Source organism: Mastigoproctus giganteus, chromosome 10, assembly GCF_048544385.1.
Source record: "Mastigoproctus giganteus isolate SK-2022 chromosome 10, ASM4854438v1, whole genome shotgun sequence".
NCBI classification, from domain to species: domain Eukaryota; kingdom Metazoa; phylum Arthropoda; class Arachnida; order Uropygi; family Thelyphonidae; genus Mastigoproctus; species Mastigoproctus giganteus.
This window is the reverse complement of record NC_143584.1, coordinates 107352038-107378250: the sequence shown is the minus strand read 5'-3', so window position 1 is coordinate 107378250 and position 26213 is coordinate 107352038. Positions and strand designations below refer to the sequence as shown.

The 26213-nt window shown below is 35.7% G+C and overlaps 1 protein-coding gene across 2 annotated transcripts in view; it reads right to left on the bottom strand.

The window, feature by feature from the left end:
* The window catches only part of Tti1 (Telo2 interacting protein 1), a 600292-nt gene that overhangs the window by 362258 nt on the left and 211821 nt on the right, over positions 1 to 26213 (bottom strand). For both annotated transcript variants that reach the window (XR_016547507.1, XM_090382195.1), the window contains exon 8: positions 12956 to 13164. Coding sequence is in view for 1 of the 2 variants with exons in the window: in XM_090382195.1 (XP_090238321.1) it covers positions 12956 to 13164 (209 nt within the window). In the remaining variant the exon portion in view is untranslated. The remainder of the gene's footprint in view (positions 1 to 12955; positions 13165 to 26213) is intronic.

The following is a 26213-nucleotide window of genomic DNA, read 5'->3' as shown; positions in this document are numbered from 1 at the left end:
CTTGCGGTAGAGGCAGTGTTCTTGTTTGGGATGGAATAATGATCAACAGCCACACCCACTCCATGTTTTTGAAAGGGTACTGTTACTGCACAGCGGTACCGAGATCAGATCCTCAAACCGTACGTGCAACTTTTTAGGGGTGCAGATGGACCAGGTTGGCTTTTCATGCACGACAATGCCATCACACACAGAGCTAAGTGGTAAAGGAATATCTTGAAACTAAAGGTATCCAACAACTGCCGTGACCAGCATGATCACCAGACTTAAATCTGATTGAACAGGTGGGAGATACCTTTAGGCATCGCATTGCAGGCCAACAGCCAACTCTTTGGTCACTTGGTGAGCTAAGGTCAGTGCTTGTGGAAGAATGGGATTTGTTGAAGTACAATCTTATAGAAATCCTTATACGAGGGTGGTTTAATAAATAATCTGTGTTTACTTCCACATATTGCAGAGTCATGTTATTTTGTGTGTAGCATCATACATATCTCTATACTAAACGTATAAAATTTCAGCCCTGTGTCTCAATTTGTTTTTCACTTACAGAGCTGAACGTGTGACCAAGTAGCATCATGGACAAAGTTGAAGCCAGAGCTGTAATCCAGTATCTGTTCTTGAAGGGGAAATCTCCTAAAAAAATCCACGAGGAGACGACTGCTGTATATAAGGATGAAACCCCATCCTATGGCATTGTGAAGCACTGGCCTAGACAGTTTAGGTGTGGTCAGGCAATCGGTAGAATCTGAACCCATTCCAGGTCATCCCCATTCAGCCATTGATGACAGCACGATCAGAAAAGTGGAGTTGTTAATCATGGAAGATCGCCGGATATCTGTGTGTGAATTGTCCCAGGAGGTGAAGATTGGTGTGGGCTCTATTGAAACAGTCCTTCATGACCAACTCCATTTACGGAAATTGAGTGCAAGATGGATTCTCCGATTATTGACTGGTTTTCAGAAGGCTGATCGATAACAGAAATCACAAGAGTTGTTAGCCCTATGCCAAAATAATGAGGAAGACTTTTTTCTCTCATCTAATCACTCAGGATGAAAGTTGGATACACCATTTCGACTCTGAAAGTGAAAAGCAGTCCATAGAAGCCGACATCATGGTTCCCCACTGCCCAAAAAGGCAAGGGTCCAAGCATCAGCAGGAAAGGTCTTGCTGACAGTGTTTTGGGATGAGAAAGGCATAATAATGACTGATTACCTGCCGAAAGGTAGAAAATTACAGGTGCCTATTATGCCAACTTACTCACAAAATTACGGGAGAAAATCAAAACGTGTAGGCGTGACATGCTGTCCAAAGGTGTGAGAATGCTTCAAGACAATGCCCCGGTTCACACTTCTGAAACTGCAACAACACAAGCAGCCATTTGTGGATATCATATACTGCCCCATCCAGCCTACTCAACCAATCTTGCACCATCAAACTTCTTGTTTGCTTTCTTGCATCAAATGCCACTACTACTACTACTACTACTTCCTTCAAATCATTTCTTCGGGAACCCACTTCCCTGACGACAAGACTCATTTCTGCAACAGAGTCATGGTTCAAAGACCAACCTCACCACTTCTACAAAAACGGTATCCGTAGCCTCATCCATCGATGGGAAAAAATGTGGAAATCTGCATGGTGCCTATGTAGAGAAGGACTAAAACCTGTGCCAAGAATCAACAGGCTGGACCTCTGCAGCTAGGTCAGGGTGATTCTTTATGGAACCACCCTCGTATCTAGCATGCTCCTATCTAGTCCTAAATTATGGCACACATCCGCTTGTCATTGACAGGAATCGATTCGCTTCAAAACATCTAATTTCATTTTCAAATTCAGTCTTTTTCTTACATTTATAGTCTTCGTACTGCACTCAGACGTTGCTTTTTCATTCTTATCGGCCATTATTAACTCTTCGAAAATGTAACTGCGTTGGTTGCATTAATTACGATACAATGTTCAAGTAAACTGTCCGTTACGCACGATGTCTAATACTGTACTGAATGATAACTAGACTTCGGATAAATGCATAAAACGCAAATATTACAAGCAATATACTTGATCATTTTTTAAAATGTTGATCTCGAAATTACGTAACAAGTCACTGTACTGCAATTAAATTAGCGCGCGAGAGAATTTCACTGAGCATGTTGTTGTTGTTGCTTGGGTTTTATTGGCGCATTAGCAACTAAGGCTATAATGCACCAAAACTTAGTCATAAAAAGTAAAATTTTCAGTGGCCTAACGAATTAGGTCACCAAGTCAGTATAAAAACAAGTATAAACGGTAAAAGACAAATATCAGTAAACAAGTAACATTAACGAAGTAGATTTTTTAAATATGAGTAAAATGGTTTACTGATTTCAAAAAGCTAAAAATAGCAGACACACGGGCATTGTCAGATAAAATTTGACTGAGTGTATACAGCTCAGTGATGATTAAAAGTGGTAAAACGGATATTACTAAAATCTGGACAGTCAATTAAAATGTGTCTGATAGTTAAAATTGTGCCACAGGACTCACACATAGGAGGGTCATCAGCCCTCATCACTGAGCATGGGAATATTTCTTGGGAATATTTCTCAAGTCAGCGTGGAAAACGTTTCAACCGTATTTTTATATTCATTTTCAAGCTATCGACTCCATCAAATGAAACATTTTCATTAAATATGCCAAAAATGCAATCTGTAAAAGAGCGTTATAGTGATCTGTGACAGCGTTATAGTCAGATATGGGTTATAATATACGGACAGCGTTATAGCGAATCAACGTAAAGCAAACCGCGTTATGACGGGGGGGGGGCCTGCTGTACTACATATGGGAAGCAGTAATCGCAGAGTAACGTATCAACTCTGTGGTACCACACTGACAGTGGTAGAGAATGAAAAGGATCTGGGGGGTAATTGTGCAAGCAGATATGAAGTTTTCTGAGCAGTGCAGACGGTCTGCAAGAGTAGCTCATGGTGTCTTGTCAATGATATACAGGAATTTTTCTAGCAGGGATAAGGAGGTGATTATCCCCTTGTATAAGGCAATGGTCAGGCCACACCTTGAGTACTGTTTACAGGTCTGGAGGCCTCATTTTAGGAAGGGTGTAGAGCTGTTGGAACGAGTACAGAGAAGGGCAACAAGATTAGTGAACAGAACAAAGGGTTGCTCTTAAGAAGAAAGACTTAAGTTTTGCAAATTACAGTGTCTGGAGACTAGGCACCTGCGAGGTGATCTGACTGAGGTGTATAAAGCCTTGAAATGGTTTGAACATGCTCAATGCTGATGAGATTCTTCCACTTGCTCAAAATAATTGCCTGAGAGGGTATAAATTCAAATTGAGTAAAGACGGTTGTAGGATAGATGTGCGGAAGTTTGCCTTTAGCCAGCGGGTCGTTGTTTGCTGGAACAAACTTCCATCTGTCGTCGTAGAAGTTGATAGCTTAAATAGATTCAAGGCAAAACTTGACAAATGTTTGGAGTGAGGGGATGAGTGAAATAAGGGGTTTTTTTTTGGTTTTTTTCTGATGCTATATAAGCTTGCTTTCTTGCATCATGTGCCCTTGCTAGTGCTTATACAATTTGTTCACTTAACTGCCAGAATTTCCAACAATACTAGCCATACACGCAGTGGCGAGTTATAGTGGGTTCGCGAGAGCCCATTGTTATCTTTTTTTGAAAATTTGCAAGCCCATTGTTATCTTTTTTTGAAAATTTGCAAGCCCATTGTTGAGACGATCATTTATTTTACAAATGAAATCCTGAATGCAATTATTGAGTATTCAGAGCCGAAATTACATTGGGGCAAGCGGGGCCCCATTCCCAGCATTTTAATGGCACAATCGATCGGTGACATATTTTAAAATTGCTTCATTTTTGATTTAATTACAGTCGGACCTCTGTTTAACAAACCTCTTTATAGCAATTCTTTTTGATTCCCCCTGGTAATTAAATTTAAATAGTTTCCGTTGAACAAAGAAAATTTCCATGTAACAAACGGATTAGGAGAGACAACTGTGTATGCATTGTTCCCACCTCTGGCCTTTAGATAATTTAGGTAATTAGAAAGTGCGAATTAGGGGTGAAAAGGATTACCATTTCACAATGTTAGTGGTGTCCGTAAAACCTCTGCAGTCATATACCGAGTTGTGCTAGTCAATATGCTTTCCATAGCCAGTCAGAGGATTAAGAAGATTCTCGACACGGATTATAGCCTCTGGTCAACCTGTGTTATGGTTCCCCTTAACTCAGACAAACAGGCATATGTTTTTCAGAAAAGTGAGTGATCGTTGCCTTCCAGTAAATTTCTCCTATGTTTACATGGTTGCAGTAGCTGAATATCCGTGTGATTCCGACATTTTGCACTGTATTCAAAGAACTAGTGAGAGTAGCAATGTAGAGGGGGAGATTGAGGCAACTAAGATATTATATAAACTTTACGAAGGTGAAATGTTGGCAGATTTTGAAACTTTGTCGAGCCTTTCACTGTGTAGAAAATGTTCTAGAATATAATGGCATACAGGCAATAATTTAAAAAAAAAAAAAAAAAAACTATCACCAATCTCCAAAAAACTAGAGCGAATTAAGGATGATTACCAAGGAACTTGATGTGGAGACTATAAAGATCAGTCGTGTGTTCGGGCCACAAGGAGCAGCTTGTAGCTTGCGGACAGCAATTGTGGGTTGGAGGAATTATCCTGCTTTGTGTAAACATTTTGAATCAGAAGTTATATTCCAGATTATTAAATTGACTTTTAAATTTAGAATTTCTTAACCATTTAGCACTATAATCGATATCCTGCAAGAGCTCTCTTACCTTTCAGAAACTTTACTGAATCAATGGTAAAAGCATATAAATTAATTATTCGAACTATCAATGCTATTGCTAATTTGAAAAATTCTGAAGGAAATTATGAAGCTAAAATTGAGAGCATGTTGAAGTTGAAAGAATTTGAAGGAATCAAAATCGAAAGTAAAAAAAATTACTTCATGACAAGTTATTAAATGCATTGTTTTATCCTTAAAGGATAAGTTATTAATGCACAACAGGATGATTTTAAATGAAATAAGAAAATAATGATACCATTGAAAGAAATTTTAAACATATGCTACCCAAAATTGTTGAATGTGAAAGAACTTTCGTCTCAGTTACAAGACGGTGAAAACTGAATAAGAAATTTAAGTTTTCTGATAAAATATGAAATAAAAATTAATGATTTTTGAGATTTTGTCGAAGACAGTTTATCTTTGAAATTGAGTGAAATTCCCTTTCAATTAAGAAAGTCAGAAATATCTTTGAAACCATTGCGATTAGCAGTGCTGAAGCTGAGTGAGCTTTCAGCATAATGAATAATATTGTGACAATTAAACACATTGCAGGTTATGATGACCATACATCTAAATGGAAAACCATTGCTTCAATTTGATCTGGATCATTACGTCAAATCATTTCTCTGTAATCATCGCTCAGCTATTGAGCAAAGCAGAAGATCGGCAACAAATATATAGACAACAATAAAGAAGTAAATTCTATATGGCAATTTTTAGAATAAATTTTTCTTGAATACTTGTGAAATAATTTTTTTCATGTAATCTGTGATTTTTTGTGTACTTTTTCTACAAAGTTTGTTTTTTATGTAATATTTGTTTTTATATTGTGGAATGCTTTGTGATAGTTTTTATGTTATTTGTGATATGGGAAATATTTCATGTTATTTTTTATTCAAATATTAAAATTTTATCATGCAAAAAATGTATCCATTATATTTCCCTAGTTGTTAAAAAAAAAAAATAAAAAATAAAAAAGTTGTGCATGTGACAAGCACGTGCGGTAGTTGTTTATGCAAAACATCCTTTGCGTTTCTTTTAGGTATTCTGTTTTTTATATATCAATTACGAAATAAAAGAGATTTTTTATTGTAAATATTTTATTGATCATTCAAAGATTTTCATAATTTGTGGAAGACAAGATACAATGGATTTATGATAACTAAAGTAAGAGATGTATACTTGCGAGTGTAACGTATCTAAATATCTCTGTAAAACAGCACCAATTGATGTAACGATCTTGTAGTTGAAGAGACATACGCAACTGTTAGCAACAACTAACAATGGAATGTAATGAAAATCCGAGATGAAAAAAGAAATTGTTGATAAATATGTGTATTGTTGCAATCATACTTACTGCAGTAGTAACTTCAGGAAGCATGATTATGATGTCATATATTCAAAAATTCTAAAAAGTTAGAACTCCAGACTCCATCTTATCCAGTTATCATCGTAAGCCGAGGCATCACGGCCAGGTTTTTTGAAGTTTTTTTTTTTTTTTTTCAGATAGACCTGAGAACATTTTACACATTCACTTATACGCATGGATAAGTGACATCATCTGCCCCTCTAGTGGATGCCGCAGATGATGTCACTTCCGTGACCGATCAAATTTACTCGGTAGAAAGTCGGAAAAACTGCGAGCCCATTGTTAAAATATTCACAGCTCACCACTGCATACAGGCAACACTCGATCCTTTTCTAACCAACAACCCTTAAAGGTAGATAGTTAATATTCCTCTAGGTACCTGAGGTCACAAAAATTTAGTGATAATGTCTTCTACAATGGAGTCTGTCATTATCTCTCAGCCATTCTCTTCTCATGACTCTAGTATTAGTTGTGGAAAATGATGCAAAAGAAAGCTTAGACTGCATCAGTGCAAAAAAAAAAAAAAATACAGACATCTCAAATTACCTACTCATCCTCTCTAATAATCTGTCTAGTTCTTCCTTATACTTACTCAAACTATCCACTTCCACAATACCAGATGAAAGTTTGTTCCAACAATCAATTACCCTCTGGTGGAAAGCAATTTCCACACATTTTTCCTGCAACCACCCTTCCTTAATTTAAATTTACGTTCCATCATGTGTGCTATTTTTTGCATTACAAGAAGGATCACAGCCGTAGATGAATTGACTAAGAGGTTTCTAAACAGAGGATACCCTCTTGCCACTATTAAATTGGACACTAAAGATAAAATAATTAACACTAGACATAATGAGACAGGACCAATAAAAAATATTTTATTACAATTCCGTATATAAAACACTGGTACAGACAACTTAATCTTTTTAGCAGCACTGAAAAAATGAAAACAGAGGCTAAACCGACACATAGATTACATCCCATATTAAAGAATTACAAGGTATTATCTTCTTCCGAACAGTCACACAACCCCGTTTACAACATTTCTTGTAGGGATTGTGACTCCACTTATGTTGGATCAACCAGATGCATCTTAAATCTTAGGTTTAAACAACATGAAGTATCTGTTCGTATGCCAATGCTTCAGAACTAGCATTTCACACGATAAGCGAAAATCACGTTTCTTTCAAATGAAGCTAAAATTCTGAATATTCAGGATAATTATACTAAGTTGTTAATTGCCAAACCTTTAGAGGTGAAACTACAAAGTAATTCTATTAACATCCATCAACCATTTCTCATATCTGATTCATGTTAATTCGAACACATGCACGCTAGAGAATAATCGCCTATTAATAATGTAACACACATACACAATATTCGTCACTTTTATTCAACCTGTAAACATGACACATGTAGAAAAGATTTGGTCCACTTCAGGGAAGAAGTTTTTAGTGGATTTTATATTTTTTATTTTTCATATTTTAATCGTAATCTAACTTATATTTTTAATGCGCATTTTTTCAGACTTAATGTCTTCCATCACTAGCCGTTACATGGAGTTTGATATTTCTGGGGTCAGGTTGGGGTCTATGGCTGCGATCCTGGGATATTGAGTGACTTGTGGGCTGATGGTGAGGAACACTGAGTTTTAAAATTATTTTAAATTATCACTCATAATTTATCGGCATTCTAGGAGAGTTGGATAAGAATTCCTATAGCTGGAATAAAGGTAATTCCTTTGTTTATTCTTGAATGTTAATATAATGTAGGATAAATTGAGCCTATGGAAGCTCTTACTTTGAAAATATGTATACATGTATAATTAACATTCTTTATAATGATACCAAATGTTATACAGTGAAACTTCTCCTAACGGACACCTCTCGTTAACGGACATCTCTCTACAACGGACATTTTCAAATTCCCCAACTCACCTCTATTGGGTTTAACGTGTTTGCAGCTTCTGTCTAGCGGACATTCTCTGTAACGGACGCGGACAGGCAATCTGCACTGTTTCGTTTAGATTAGCACTTAATTTGATCTCCCAATAACGGACAGCAGGCGAGCTTACGGCCCTTTTTCTAGGAACTTTTTTTCCACGTATTATCTCAATCATGTGTTTATTTTCTATTTCTGATTCTCTGAATTTTATCAAGGTTTACGTCGCGGTTCTAAACCCTTTTTCAAGAATTTTAAGGCACGTGTAAAACTTCTGATGAATTCGGTGTGTGCAGGGGGAGGAATATGGTCGGCCTTTCGTCTTTTCAGTTTCAGTTTTCAGTTTTGTTCAGTGTCGTGTGAAGTGCACAATGTCTTCTCGTAAACATTTAACTTTAAAAGATAAAGTCGAACTCATTAATGCGCATGATCGGCAAAAAATAGTGTTCGTAATCTCGCTGCAAAATTCAAAATCGGGAAGATGCAGGTAAGCGACATCCTAAAGAAAAACAAAATGAACTGCTCAAACAAATTTGGCAACACTGAAATGATCAGGTTCAAAAATCATTCCCGAAAACTGTTGGACTTCAAATTGACAATGTTACGTATGAGTGGTTTTGTCGTGAACGTGCTAAAAAATTCCCATTAATGGGCTTATTATTAGGGAAAAAGCTTTGGAGGTTGCGAAATCTATGGGAGTAAATGAGTTCAAAGCTTCTATGGGATGGCTAGACAAGTTCAAATCTCGGCATAAAATTTCTTGGAAAACCGTAATTGGTGAAGGTGGATCTGTTGATACAGGGGTTGTAACAAAAAGTGGACCCTCAAATTGGAAGATTTATGTCGTGATTTTGAAGCTAAGGATATTTACAACTGTGACGAAACAGTGTTGTTTTTTAAAGCTCTTCCTGAAAAAACAACGAGTCTAAAAAACGAAAAATGCCAGGGCGGAAAAATTTCTAAGGAACGCTTGACTGTACTATTGTGTACAAATATGCTGGGAGACTTTGAACAACCTCTTGTTATAGGAAACCCACAAAATCCTCATTGTTTCAAGGGCATAAAGTTTAATCTTTTGAATGTTGACTGGAAGTCTAATAAAAAAGCATGGATGACACGAGATATCATGAGCGAATGGATAAGTCACTTTAACCAAAACATGATTCGTCAAAACAGAAAAATTATTCTTTTCATGGATGATGCTGCATCTCACCCGCACATTGAATTGTGCAACATTCAAATCGTTTTTCTGCCACCAAATGCATCTGCAGAGTGTCAGCCCTTGGATCAAGGGATAATAAAAAATTTTAAACTTCACTACAGAAAACGTGTTTTAAGACATCTCATTGCAAACATGAACGATGTAACATATGCGAGTGACCTTGCAAAGAAAATCAGCATCTTAGATGCGATTCAATGGATTTCCTCTTCAGTAAATGCAATTAGAAAACAAACTGTTGTGAACTGTTTTGTAAAATCTGGCTTCTCAAATGCAAAAATTGAAGTTGTGATCAGCAATGTGGAGCACCAAGAAGAACAAGAACTTCAACATGTATTGATAATGTACGATACTTCAGCTACAAGTGACCCTGGCTACAAAGATATAGACTCGAACCTCACTACAGAAGATGGTACTCAAGATATCAACGACATTATCATCGATATTTTTCAACAAGTTCCTCATAAGGATGAAGAAATGGAAGGAGGTCATTCTGTCGAAGAACATATTAACGACGAACCACCGATGAAAATAGAAGAAGCGCTCATACAAATCAATCGTTTAAAAATGTTTTTCGCCGCTGAAGAAGATACTTTCGATGGTTTCTTCACTCCAAACAAATGTTGAAAACAAAATTATCAGCCGGAAGAAGGTGCAGAAGAAAATAAGTGATTACTGTATGTATTTTTCTTAAGATAAAGTCATAATATGCATAGCACAATTGTATGTATATTATTTACAAAAATATTGTGCAAAATCTGTATTTATTTTAATTTAATTTTACATTAAATGTTTAACGATTTTTCTTTCTTTCTTTTTTTTTTTTTTCTCCCTCAGACTTCTTGTTAGCGGACACTTCTCTCTAACGGACACATTTTCGTTCCCTATGGCTGTCCGTTAAAGAGAAGTTTCACTGTATTATTTTATTTATTTATAAAAGAAATTCTGAACATTAATCACTGGACCCATGCAGTTATTTTGCATCTCACCTTACACAGTTATGTTGACAAGTGGGGTGCACAGCATAAATCCTAGAGCCAGCCCCCCATACAAAAACCACCTTGTATAGATACATATACTCATGAGCAAAAATATTGACCACCAACCTAACAGCATGTTGTGCAGCCTTTTGCCATAATAACTGCTTGCACCTGGTGTGGCGCTGACTCCACGAGACTGCAGTAGGTGCACTCAGGTCTCCTGGACCAGCTGGATCGAAGGAGATCCTGGAGCACAGCAGTGTAGGAAGACACTGGCATGGACTAGGAAATGCTGCATCCCACAAATGTTTGATGGGATGGATATTGGGGAAATTTGGCAGCATTTCATGTGCCAGGAAATGCTTGGAAATGATCACATGAAATGCTTGGACATGATCCTTGAATCATTCTTGCAAAGTGCTGGCATTATGACACAGGGCATTGTCATTTGAAAGAGTCCAGTGCCATGTGGACACAGTCACCATACAGAAAAAAACTTGGTCCAAAATAATGCCAAGGTAGGATCTAGTGGTGGTGTTCAATGAGGATTGAGAGAATGCAGTGATGTCTATGAAAACATCTTCCAAACCAATGTTTGGAAGATGTTTTCATAGATGTTTGGAAGATTATACCATCGCTGCTGCTGGGTTGATTTCATTGAACTGTGCAGTCTTGTCAGAACTAGAACTCTGATTCATTAGACTAGGTAGTTCTTTTCCAGTTCTCCTAGCTCCAGGAATGGTGCTCCCATGCCCACTGCAGGTGGAAGTGACAATGAAGGTAAGTCAATATGAGTACATGAACAGAACATGCAAGAGTTTCCACTGGATGATGTGCTCTGAAATGTTTCTCTGTGCACCCCTGTTGTTATCTGATATTAAAAATTGAGGAATCACAAACTGCCTGTTGTCATGGCCAGTACTTGTTAATTGCTATCAACCAGTGGTGATCTCCATGTCCTGGCACACTTTCACTATGACTGCCCTTAACTTTCACTATGACTGCCCTTAAAAAGTTGACAATGTCTGTGGTTGCAGGGATGCTGCCCCACCTTCCCTTTCCTCACTACACAAACTTCATAATGATGAAATGACAACCATTACTATACAGGGTCACTGAAAAAGGTATCCATGATTTCATGATAAAATAACAACACAAATACTTACATCAATCAATTGATTTATTTGTTAATATCTACAGGAATATCTCAAGTTTTACTTCATACCTTAGTATGTTTCAATATCAGCACCATTCGTTGCTTGGCAAACATCCAACCGGTAGTTGATCTATGTCCATGTGTGCTCAATCATTTCCAGTGTAACGGTTGCTATTGCAGCTGTGATCCTCTCTCTTAAATGGTGCAGATCACAAATCTTTTCTGCATAGACAATGTTCTTTAGGTAGCCCACAAGAAAAGACTAATGGTGTCAGGTCAGGACTTCTTGGTAGCCAAGACACAGGTCCACCTCTTCCGATCCAATGATCAGCAAACCTGTCATTTAGGGCATTCTGCACATTACAGCTGAAATGAGGCGGTGTGCCATCTTTCTGAAAAATCCAAGGTCAAGGTCATTGTTGAGGTGTCAAATAAAACTTAGTGAGTTACCACACTATTTGCTGCTACAATCACAGCAATCAATCAAATATTTCTGAAGATAATTAAAAGGGAAATCACAGACACCTTTTCGATGACCCTGTATATGCTTGCCGCACTGGATGGTGACGTCACTCCTAGGTGCTGTGGGATGTGTCCGCTTGTGGAAACAGGGGTGGTCTTAATGTTTTGCCTCATGAGTTCCTATGTTGTCATCAGTGGGAATTTTAATAATATTTTGTGTGTTAATTCCCACTGATATAAGAGCTGCTTTTCTCTAGAAACATTTGGTCACACATTTCCATCAAGCAACAAATTTCCAGGGTGGTGGATTTTTTTTTTTTTTTTTATCTCTCCAACAACAACTGTTTGTTTTGTGTTAATCCATATTTGTGACAATCATTTATTTAAAATCATGTTATATTGGTAATTTTACCTATATAAGTACTTAAATTAGCAAACTTGTTTAATCAATAACTGATGTTATTAAAAAAAAAAAAAAAAAGAAAAGAATGTTCAGATTGCAAAACTTACTGGTTCAGATCAACTTTCATAAAATCAGAAATAAGTAATAATGAAAAAAACAAGAAAGCATATCTAATATCATGTATGTTTTATTATTTACTGTATGCTAAAGTTAATCTATAGATCAGGAATGTCAAACTCAGAAGGGCTTACAGGCTGCAAGAACAGCTATTGAGGATATGTTGATTGCACCAGTATGCACAAAGTGGTCATCAACATAGCTTCCAGAAAGAAAAATATTAAATCTTTTAGTTTATTAACCCTTGCACAAGGATACAAGTTTACCCGAATTTCAAATATTTGTGAGTCAGTTTTATTTTTATTTTGAAATTTTATAAAATTTAGTTTATTTCCTATAAACAGCATCATACAACACTATTAGGAACATGTGAATCACACACAATACTTGGAATATAAAGCAAACATTTTCAGGGCTGCATGCAGCCCACAAACAAGTTTGACAACCTTGTTACAGATCAAGTATAAATATCAAAACTGAGGAACTAGAAATATCTTACCTTTTAGTTTAATTAACCTAGGTAACTTTGTTAATAGATCAAGTAAATCTTCTTCTATTCTATCTAGATAGCTTCTTTCACTCTCTTTTAAATAATGGGCAGAGAAATTTGATAAAACCAATTTACATTTTTCTGATATTTCTTGATAATCATCAGTAGAAAGTGCTATTACAACTTTCAAAAGTGGCGACATGCATAACTGTAAGGATCTGAAATTCAAACTAATTATGAATATATGTTTATGAATTAAATATTTTTATTAATTTTTTTAGCTATATTATGCCATTATTTTTACCCAGATGTTTGGCAGAGCTTCTAAATCTCTGCCACTACAAGTGCCATAGAGGCAAAATGATACAGAAATATCAGCTGTGCATGAAATTTGTTTAAAACATAAACCAAAACCTATGTAGCTTTAAAAACTAAATCATATTCTGTAACTTACTAACCCTCACCTAATTACATTAAATAATTCTTTAAATAATATTCAAATCCCATTCTGCATAACTGTAACCTAGTTACCCTTGTCATATTATATTTATTTACTTAATACAGCTGAAACCAATTCAAATGTGATCTGTTAGACTGTGATTCCACTTATAACGTGATGCAAGTATGGCTCGCATTTTTTGTCAATTTAAACGTGTTTTTAGTCACCGAAGATCAACATTTTGGATTCCTTGTGAACGTGTGGCAATATTTTCGGTTTAACACGAATCTACAATACACGTTATCCTTTGATTTCCGTAAAAACAATAACAAATGACTTGTAACTTTATTGCAAAGGGTTTGAACAAATACAGTATTTTTTTAAAAAATTTCACTAAATGCATATAAAATCACAGAAGTCATTTGCATACAAGGCACAATCCTTTTCTTGTTTCATTCTGGTAACGATCTGCTTGATTTGTATTTCAAATGAGCGTTGTTTTCCTTTTTCTCTCGAATTTTTGACCATTTGTTAATTTCAAAACACAAATGTAACAGTTAACATAGCCATGTGAAAAGCAGTTTTTGTGCCAAAAGGTGTGTGTATTTATCGTGTTTATGTATATTTAACAACACAAATAGCATTATAGCCATAGTAGCTTATGCGCCATTAAACTCCCATAACAACAACAACACAAATATTGATTTTTTTAAATACTTTATAGTACAGCACATCAAAAAAAAAGACAAACAATGCAATTGCATATTATTTCCATTATTCTTCTTTGCATGATTTTTCTTAGTAGTAGTATTGCAATTATCACACAAAAAGAGAGAGACGAGCAAACATAATAGTGCATATGAAGTTTGAATGCCGAAAAATGGCTAGAATTTTCTAATGCGATTCTTTGGGTCCTGAGCATTACGTTATAATGGATTTCACCAGTACATTTTCTAAGTATCTGCAGTTAACCTTTCTTAGTTCAAACTAATATCACCTTCGTTCACATCATTTAAGAGACAGAAATGATATCTGAAGTATACAATAAAATAAATATCTTAATTGGGTCATCATGTGGATATCTTGTTTTAATTTATAACATGGAATCTCTCTCTCTCTCTCTCTCTCTCTCTCTCTCTCTCTCTCTCTCTCTCTCTCTCTCTCGTGCGTGTGTGAGATCACAATTTGCTCTCATAACTAACCTATATGCTCTACTTTGTACTCTCTTCGGAAGTCATAATCTTAAAATACAGTTTCCTAATACAATCCAGATTTGAAAAAACCAATGTGAAAAAACCAATATAAAAGTTAGTTGACAAATGGGGTGGAGGAAAGAACTTTTCCATCATCAGGTTTCTGGGAGCATCAGCAAGAGGAGTCTGTCAGCATACTGCTGACAGACTCCTCTTGCCGGTCTGATAATGGATATCAGTAAGATACCTGAAATGTTACCTTAATGTATAGTAGTTTAGGCAAATGGCTTAATAAACTATATTATTAATTTCACGTGATATAACAGTGGTAATATATTTAGTAATAAACTTAATCTTAAAACAAATTTATTTAATGGAGGAGAAAGGGGTGATTCTGTTTTGGTTTCCTCACTGATTTTAATTAGTTTCTGGAGTATTGTTTTGTACTCCTCTCCACACACACACACACATTCTAAAAATAAAATAAAAAATCAGCACATCCCACTACAAGATCCATTTGAACACTTATTTGCATGTGGTGTATATCAAAAAATCTGAAATCAGAGAAACCTAACCTGCAATCAGCTAACTACAACCCTAAGTCTAACCTATCACTGGCGGTGTGAAATATACTAAAACAAAAGTAAGAACATGGAGGCTTTAACCTCTCCTTCCCTCATAAACTTGAAGGCTTATAAGCAGCATCTGAATATTTTTATTCGTTTTATTAGAAAATGACACTGATTCTATTGTGATTGCAAAATATAAAAAATCAAGTCAAAAGTTCAATGGTTATTTTTGCAATTTTTACTTTTTTATTAAAACAATTCAAAAATTGTAGATCTCTTAAAGTACCATTTATAACTGACACAATATAATAGTGTAGCTTAATTTAATTTATTATGGTACTCACCTTTTTATAATCTGTGTTGATGTTGGAATAAAATGGATGATAATTTTAAATTTAAGTTAGCGTGAATAAGTTAGGATTTAAAAACAGAATTAAAATATGCGCAAGGAAGTAGAAGTGCACGTCTTCATCCTTGGTTGTTAATGTTGAAATTTAAAACAATGGAAGTTATATAGTTGGAAACAGAAGGCCAATAGCCATAACAAGTGGCTTTCGTTTTATACGTCTACAGTTGGCAATGATAGAATAAGAGTAAACGTGTGTATTTAAGAAGACTAAGTTCCCGTGATGCTCCTGGATACACATGTGGGAATCTCAGGTGCATGAGATTCCAGACCAATGCTATGTTATAGGGTAGTTTGGAATTTAATACTTGGAGAGTGGAATGGCGGCAAAACCATTCTATAACTAGGGCTTCATATTGGAAAATTTTAAAACTGGATTTTAATTTGATAATAGGAATGGCTGAATCTACTAAGGGGGTGTGGTTGTGAGATTAAACATGTGTTGCTAATTCGGTATTGGACTGTCCCATCCTAAAGCTATTGTAGTGGTAGTACACACTTGTGTTTGATGTTTTGGTAGAACCGTATTTTGTGGTGGTGCTAGCTACCAATGTAGCAAGCGTTACAGTTATCTTGACATTTTATTAAGTAGATGATATTATTCATATCAGTAATGTGGTAATTTTGTGTATCTTTATATGAGTTGAATAATGAACCTAGTTTATTATAAGATGAGAATGTAAGGATGATATCGGTACCTTTGAATAAACGGTGGAATTGGTTGGCAAAATTACTATGGTAAGGCAGGATAATACGTGAATTATTATTGGAAATGTGTTTGGGTGGGTTGTTAATATTATTTTGGACTGTGATAATAGTTTGTTTGATTAATTGAATAGGATATTTCCTAGATATGAATTTACTTGTAAGATATTGTAGTTCATTATTAAGGTCATAATGTGTGGAATTGTATTTTATAGCATTGTAAATTTGATTATAAAGGACTGCTTTTTTTGTGTTAAGGGAGTGATGCGATTCAAAGTGTAAGTATTTGTCCATGTGAGTATTTTTTCTGAAAATTCTTCTTCCTAGTTTTGTATCGCTTCTATATATAGTGAGGTTTAGAAAATTAATTTGTCCATTTTCATATAATTCCAGGGTATATTTTATCTATTATGCATGGAATGAAATTTAATGAAAAGATCATTTATTGTGGATTTGTGAGGATATCGTCAGGATATCATATAAATAATTTAATATCTGGGGTTATGGTTGTAATATATGATTTTCTACAGAGGCTAGGTAAATTTCAGATGGTGGTGCTGAGATCCCTAATCCCATAGGTAGGCCATAGGTTTGCTGGTAAATCTTATTAAGAAATCGGAAGTATCTGGCATCTAATAGAAAGGTTGTGAGCTCTAGTATGCTATTAATTGAGAGGAAAGTGCAACTGGATAAGGTTTTGTCGTCTGTTAAGAAATTACGTAAGGTTTGTAATGTTGATGGCAAATGTACATTAGTGTACAATGAGACTACATCAAAAGATGCTAGGATGTCATCATTGGTTATTGTGATAGAATTTATTTTTTCAAAGGTTTGGGAGGTATTCTTTACTTTAAATTTCGAAAATCTGGTGGGGGGGGAGATAATTTTGACCAGGAAGGAAGATAAATTAGTGAAAGCTGATTTGCTGAAGGATATTATGGGTCTTAGTGGGTGGTTGGGTTTATGGAGTTTGGTAATACCAAACATATGCGGTAGAATATTGTTTCGGATGCCAATCTGTTGAAGGGTGTATATTCCCTACCGCATATTCCCTAGAAATACATGTAAAAAATATCCATATATTATCCATCAAACCTGTATTAAAATTGTACAAAAAGAATTACAAAAGAGATACAATAAAAAATATAACCTACTGTCCCAAATACACCGATTAAGATTCAGCCTAAAAAGAAATATGACACCGCAATCTTGGGTGGACCTTACAACATATAATGAAATACGTATAGCAGCTGCCATTAAAGACATCGAACTCAGACACAACAGAAAATGGGGGATCCTTACACAGAAACCTCACACCCCCCGCAAAATCTTCCACTATAAACATTTCTTCGTACCCTTTTTTTTTTTCTTCTTCCACTGAACTCGCTAGCCTCGATTACGGTTTTAACTTTGCTATTAAAGATAATAAATATCCCTACAAAGAATGTATAATAGAACTACAAACCAAATTAGATAACCATCCAGATAAATGGCGAATTATAGACCAAAGTAATTCAATTCTTAACTCCAGATTCAAACCCCAACCCAACATAAACAAACAACAGTTAATTAATTTACAAAAAATACGTAACAATCCAAATATTATAGTCCAGAAAGCTGACAAAGGTGATTCCATAGTAATTATAAACAAAAGCACATATATAGAAAAAATGGAATCTATACTCTCTGATTTAGATACATACGAACTGGATAACACATATACTATTTCCAAACATAAAAATAAGCTTGACATTATTTTAAAGAAATTAAGATCCAACAATGAAATTAATTTATACACCCTTCAACAGATTGGCATCAGAAAAAATATTCTACTGCATATGTTTGATATTACCAAACTCCATAAACCCAACCACCCACTAAGACCCATAATATCCTTCAGCAAATCAGCTTTCACTAATTTATCTTCCTTCCTGGTCAAAATTATCTCCCCCCACCAGATTTTCGAAATTTAAAGTAAACAATACCTCCCAAACCTTTGAAAAAATAAATTCTATCACAATAACCAATGATGACATCCTAGCATCTTTTGATGTAGTCTCATTGTACACTAATGTACATTTGCCGTCAACATTACAAACCTTACGTAATTTCTTAACAGATGACAAAACCTTATCCAGTCGCACTTCCATCTCAATTAATAGCATACTAGAGCTCACAACCTGTCTATTACATGCCAGATACTTCCGATTTCTTAATAAGATTTACCAGCAAACCTATGGCCTACCTATGGGATTAGGGATCTCAGCTCCCCTATCTGAAATTTACCTAGCCTCTGTAGAAAATCATATATTACAACCATAACCCCAGATATTAAATTATTTATATGATATCCTGACGATATCCTCTAAATAGGGCACAAATCCACAATAAATGATCTTTTCATTAAATTTAATTCCATGTATAATAGATTAAAATATACCCTGGAATTAGAAGAAAATGGACAAATTAATTTTCTAAACCTCACTATATACAGAAGCGATACAAAACTAGGAAGAAGAATTTTCAGAAAAAATACTCACACGGGCAAATACTTACACTTTGAATCGCATCACTCCCTTAACACAAAAAAAGCAGTCCTTTATAATCAAATTTACAATGCTATAAAATACAGTTCCACACATTACGACCTTAATAATGAACTACAATATCTTACAAGTAAATTCATATCTAGGAAATATCCTATTCATTTAATCAAACAAACTATTATCACAGTCTAAAATAATATTAACAACCCACCCAAACACGTTTCCAATAATAATTCACGTATTATCCTCCCTTACCATAGTAATTTTGCCAACCAATTCCACCATTTATTCAAAGGTACCGATATCACCCTTACATTCTCATCTTATAATAAACTAGGTTCAATATTCAACTCATATAAAGATACACAAAATTACCACATTACTGATATGAATAATATCATCTGCTTAATAAAATGTCAAGATAACTGTAACGCTTGCTACATTGGTAGCTAGCACCACCACAAAATACGGTTCTACCAAAACATCAAACACACGTGCGTACTACCACTGCAATAACTTTAGGATGGGACAGTCCAATACCGAATTAGCAACACATGTTCAATCCCACAACCACACCCCCTTAGTAGATTCAGCCATTCCTATTATCAAATTAAAATCCAGTTTTAAAATTTTCCAATATGAAGTCCTAGTTATAGAATGGTTTCGCCGCCATCCCACTCTCCAAGTATTAAATTCCAAACTACCCTATAACATAGCACCGGTCTGGAATCTCATGCACCTGAGATTCCCACGTATATCCAGGAGCATAACAGGAACTTAGTCTTCTTAAATACACACGTTTACTCTCATTCTACCATTGCCAACTGAAGACGTATAAAACGAAAGCCACTTGTTATGGCTATTGGCCTTCTGTTTCCAACTATATAACTTCAATTGTTTTAAATTTCCACATTGACAACCAAGGACGAAGACATGCACTTCTACTTCCTTGCGCATATTTTAACTCTGTTTTTAAATCCTAACTTATTCACGCTAACTTAAACTTAAAATTATCATCCATTTTATTCGAACATCAACGCAGATTATAAAAAGGTGAGCACCATAATAAATTAAATTAAGCTACGCTATTATATTGTGTTTTTTATTAAAATTAATATGATAATATGATACTTCCAGTAATGTGATGTAAGATAAATTAATTGGACTCAACAAAATCAGTACTATTATGATCTTTTTTTTTTTTATTTCCTGCCCCTCATTATTACAGCAGGTACTGAGATTGCACTGTTATAAATTGATCAAGACAAGAACAATACTTTCTTTTCGTAGAAAAGTGTGGCAGGCATTAAGCATCCCCAAATGCCCACTGCACTTTTCCACACAAAGAAGAGAACAGATAATTTTAAACAAAGAACAAATGCCCATTTTACTATACTGTAATGAAGGATACTGAGTGACCTACAGGAACTTAACTCTGGAGGTACTTTATTGATGATTATTCTAATCATAGGTACTAATCATAGGGTGACATCTAATATACACTACTTCAGTACAGCACAGTAAATCAAAGACAGAATGAATCAATATTTGTCCAATCCTTCTTTAAAGTTATAAAACAACCCACATCCGCAACATCAAGTGGAAGTTTATTCCAACAATGAATTACCAATTGAAATAACCATACAATAAATAGTATTGTATGGTTACTTCAATGCAATAATTCAAATAAAGTCAAAATTTGTGTGCTTTAAATATACTTATGAATTACTTTTTGGCTGATGAAAATTTTCTGCATATCTATGTTGAAAACATCCTTTTCCATTTAAATGTGTTTTCTGGTGTATGCATTATCTCAGAAAGAGGAAGGATGACATAAGCATTTCCTTTACTCAACCAATTTAAAGCCTTAAACTCTTCAATCAAGCGTCCTCAGGGAGGCCCGGTTTCCAGATTCTGCAAATGCAGAACCCATGATTTTCTCAGTAAAAAGGACCATTTGTGCCCATGATCAATCTATTTTTTCTCTGCAGCTATTCCAACAGATATTAGAATTGCTAAAGGATATATATACAGCAATACCTCACTTAGCACAGCTCCAAACAGCACACGTTTCACTATAACACAGTTTTCAATTAAGTTTAAGTCAAAAATTTACTGTTTGTACATATTTAATGTTTGTACAAATTTACTGTTTGTACATATTTAATGTTTGTACAAATTTACTGTTTGTACATATTTAATGTTTGTACAAATGTACTGTTTGTACATTTTTAACGTACATATTAAAACTAATTCGATAGCCTAGACACATACTCTACAGATATGCTGTGTTGTGATAGCCTAGGTACGCATACATATATGCTGCGGTGCCAACTCTTTTGTCTCACATGTGCATGTGCCAATAGATTGCCTCAGGCAGTCAGCAACAACATGCAACAGTGTTCCGTATTCTTAATTCCATCCAGACGAGACACATGATAGCTTTCCATTTCACAATTTATTTATTATTATTATTTTTTTTTATTAAATATATTTGCATCTTGGCTAGAAATCACTGCCAACAACATGCGTTCTGTTTGGCAGCATATCTCATGCCATTTGAAAAATGATTTCACTGAATTTGAATCACAAGTTCAAACAATTGCCGAAGACATTGTGAAGATTGGAAAAGATTTTAGATTTGAAATCTTTAGACACTGCCAATGTACGTGACTCACATGCAAATGACTTAGATGATGCAACTCTCCTTGAAATTGAAGAGCAAACTGCATATGAAGAGGAAAACAATTGTGAAGTGGATAACACTGAGGGGGCACCGAAAGAATTTTCAACAGAACTGGAGAAAGTTTTTCAAGGAGTTGACATGGCCTGCGAGGCAATTATGAAAGGAGATCCAATTTTGAATTAGCATTAAGATGTGCAAATTTTACAAGATAGGATTCGATGCTACAAAGACTTGTACCCTGAGAAAAAGAAAACACGGCTTCACAAGACTATTAATGAAATACCTAAATGAACAATAAAGCTGTTTTCTCATCTCATATGATGTTACCTTTTCATTAATAAAATTTTTGCAATATTTTTTATTTCAAATCTTTTTAATTGGCTATCAAGTGCAAATTGTTTATAGATTTATTATAATTTGTTTATAGACTGTTTCTCTAGTACGTATTCAATTAAAACCCATTATAATTATACCTCAATAAGCACGGTTTAGAGGGGAACAGGTATCCTGTGTGTTATCAGACACTCAGCCTAAAACACTGATGGATCCAATATCTCTCTATTACAGAAGATTTAGGAGAAGTCCGGTTGGCCTGCCTCCCTAAAATCCACTCATGCACACCTTCTCGATGGTAAGCCCTGTTACGTCACTTAGGTGGCAACGAACGTGTAGAGTGCTTCTCTTCAAGACGCCTGGTCAGCATGAAGAGGAAAAGACCAAACCCTGCAGCAATGAGAGCACAACAATACAAATGGCCCTCAGTCCCCAGCAGCTTTCACTCTCCCTCTTACGGCAGCGAGAGGATCAGAGTGGAAGCAGAGGGTGCTAAGAATCTCTGGGTACGACCAGGCTGCCATGCACGGAAATTGAACTTGGCCTGTTATAACGTACGATCACTCATCGGTGAAGACAGGATATTAGAGCTGGAAAAGCAATTAGAAAATGTGAATTGGAATATCATCGGTTTGGCTGAAACAAGAAGAAGAAATGAATCACTTATAAGTTTATCAAGTGGAAATCTGCTGTATACCAATGGAAACAGTGAGGGGAGTGAAGGTGGAGTTGGGTTTCTGGTCCATAAAGATTTTAAAAACAACATTTTGGAATTCAAAAGTACATCACTAAGGGTGTCAAGACTAATATTCAAGATTTCTAAGAGGTACAAGCTAAAGATTTTAATGATTTATGCACCAACATCGGGCCATGATGATGAAGAGGTTGAAGAAATGTACACTGAAATTGAGAGTCTTCTAGATGATCAGAAAACCCACTACACTATTATTTTGGGGGACTTCAATGCTAAGGTTGGAAAAAGGCAAAACAGTGCAGAAAGAGGAACTATAGAAAATTTTGGAATTGGTGAAAGAAATAAAAGACGTGAAAGACTTGTGGAATTTGCAGAATCTCAAGGACTGTCAGTAATGAACACTTTTTTCAAGAAAAGGGTGAACAGAAAGTGGACATGGAAGAGTCCAAATGGATTAACAACTAATGAAATCGACTTCATCCTCACTAACAGAAGATATATTGTGAATGATGTTACCATCCTGAATAACGTAAATGTTGGAAGTGATCACAGAATGGTAAGATGTACACTTGATATAGATGTAGGAAAGGAAAGGATAAAACTGACTCGAGTAAATAATACAAAGGTCTTTGAAATAACAGAGGAGGAGGAGAAAAAGCAATATGTACTGGAACTTAAGAACAAGTTTGAGCTTCTGCAGACTGCTCAGGACCAAGATATCGACGAGGAATATTACAACTTTCTGAAAGTGATAAAGCCCAAAAAACCTATAGGAAAACAGAAATCCAAAGAAGAAAAAATTAGTCAAGAAATACTTGTCATGATGAACCAAAGACGACAAATGAAGAGCAAGAAAAACACTGACAGGGAGAAAATTGAGTATACTGAGTTATGCAAAGCCATTAGAAAGAGACTCAGAGAGGACATAAGAAGATTTAACACAAGAAAAGTAGAACAAGCATTAAGGGAAAACAAAGGATTTAAATCAGCAGCCATGAGCAGTAATACAGAAAGACAAATGATACTGAAACTGAAGAATAGCGATGGTGTACTTATAAACAGCAGAGAAGGCATAATTCAAATAGCAGAAGACTACTATAGAGAATTATACAAGGAGCGAGGGAATAATACCAGCAGTGAGGAAGATGGATTGCAAAGTAGCAACACATACCACATACCCGATATTCTTCCTGATGAGGTAGAACATGCATTGAAGAAAATGAAGAATCGGAAAGCCCCGGGGGAAGATGAAGTTACTGTAGAGTTGTTAAAATTGGGAGGAAGAGACATAACACAAAAACTAACAAGGCACTTCAAAGTGCATCCGAAAAGGTGTGGTGCCTAAGCAGTGGAATAATGCAATAATAGTTTTGCTGCATAAGAAAGGAGATAAATCAGAAATTGGAAATTATAGACCAATTAGCTTGTTATCCCACATCTACAATTTTGTACACAACGGTCATTACTAACAGATTAGAAAGAATACTTGATGAGAATCAACCGAAAGAGCAAGCTGGCTTTAGGACAGGATTCTCAACTATGGATCACCTTCACGTAATATCACAGCTAATAAAGAAAGCAAATGAATACAAAACACCATTATGCCTGGCATTTGTGGATTATGAAAGGGCATTTGACTCCATACAGCATAAGGCAATGTTTTGGGCACTGGAAAGACAAGGCATTGATACCCCATATATTATGATTTTGAAGAAAATATATGAGAGTGCTACATCCTTTATTAGACTAGACAAAGACAGTAGCAAATTTAAAATCGAGAAAGGAGTTCGACAAGCAGACACAATATCTCCGAAGCTGTTTACTGCTGCCCTTGAGGAAGCTTTCAGAAGATTAGACTGGTCGCAGAAAGGAGTCAATGTGAACGGAGAATACCTAAACCATTTACGATTTGCAGATGACATTGTAGTCATAAGCCACGATCATAAGAATTAGAGGAAAATCTTAATCAGTTATGCACAGTTAGTAAGGATTTTGGACTAAAGATGAATATGGCGAAAACAAAAGTAATGATGAACAAGAATGCCACAGAAAGGGAAATAATGATTGAAGGAGCAGTAATTGAAAAGGTGGAGTCATATACTTATCTGGGACAAGTTATTAGCTGTAATAATGATAAATGGCTGGAAGTCAAGAGAAGAATAAATTTTGGATGGATAGCATTCAGGAAATATAGTCACATACTGAAGAGCAATATCCCAGTTTGTTTGAAACGGTAAAATAATGAATCAATGTATACTCCCCACCATGACTTATGGAAGTGAAACTTGGGCACTCACCAAAAGAATGGAAGAGAAGCTGAGAACTACACAGCGAAGAATGGAACGAATTATATTGGGAATCAGACTGTTAGATATAAAGAGAAACACATGGATTAGGCAGCAAACTCAAGTAAAGGACATTCTTATCAAAACTAAAATGGTCTTGGGCAGGACACATAGCTCGAAGACATAATGACAGATGGACTAAGAAAATAACAGAATGGTACCCAAGAGGAGCTAGAAGAAAACCTGGAAGACAAAGGCGGAGATGGATAGATGAAATTCATGAGGTTTTGAGTAGTAAATGGATGGCCACTGCTCAAAACAGAGGGAACTGGAAAGTTGCTGGAGAGGCCTTCATCCTGCAGTGGATTGAAAATGGCTGATGATGATGATGATGAAGCACGGTTTCACATAACACGGAACAGTTCCGGTACCAATTATCAGTGCTATGTGGGGTATTGCTGTATATATATATATATCCTTCTTTAAATGAAGCTACCAAATCTATATGCAGTATTCAAGATAAAGCACAAACAATGCTTTATACAATGGGATAATCACCTACTAGCAAAATCCCTCTGAAAGAACCACATGAGTTAGCATTAGCAGAGTCATACGATGCAAGAAAGCAAGCTTATGCAGCATCAGCCAACCCCCCCCCCCATTTCACCCCTACATTCGTTCCAAATGCCTGTCCAGCTCAGCCTTAAATTTATTTAGGATATCAACTTCTACAAGTCTGTTCCACCGATCAACTACCCGCTGGCTAAAGGCAAATTTCCACACATCTATTCTACAACTGTCTTTCCTCAATTTGAATCTATGCCCCACCTCAAGTTATTAATCTGAGCAAGAGGAAGAATCCCATCAGCATTCAGCCAGCTCATCCCATTCAAAGCCTTATATATACCTCAATCAGATCACCTTGCAGTTGCCTACTCCCAGGCACTGCAATTTGCAGAACTTAAGCCTTTCTTGATAAGAGCGCCCCTTTGTTTCTTTCACCAATCTTGTTGCTCTTCTTTGTACTCATTCTAGCAACTCTACATCCTTCCTAAAATGAGGCCTCGAGACCTGTACACAGTACTCTAGGTGTGGCCTGACCATTGCCTTGTATAATGGGATAATCACCTGCCTGTCCCTGCTAGCAAAATTCCTATATATCATTGACAAGACTCCGTGACCTTCCCTGGCAGCCTGTCTGCACTGCCCAGCGAACTTCATATTTGAGTGCACAATTACCTCCAGGTTTTTTCACTTCCCTGAGTATAGTACCACATAGTTGGTACGTTTCTCTGGAGTTATTGCTACCCATATGCAGTATTATGCATTTGTCAAAATTAAACTTCGGTTGCCACTTCTCAGCCCATCTACCTAACTTTCCTAGATCCAGTTGGAATAGCATACTGTCTTT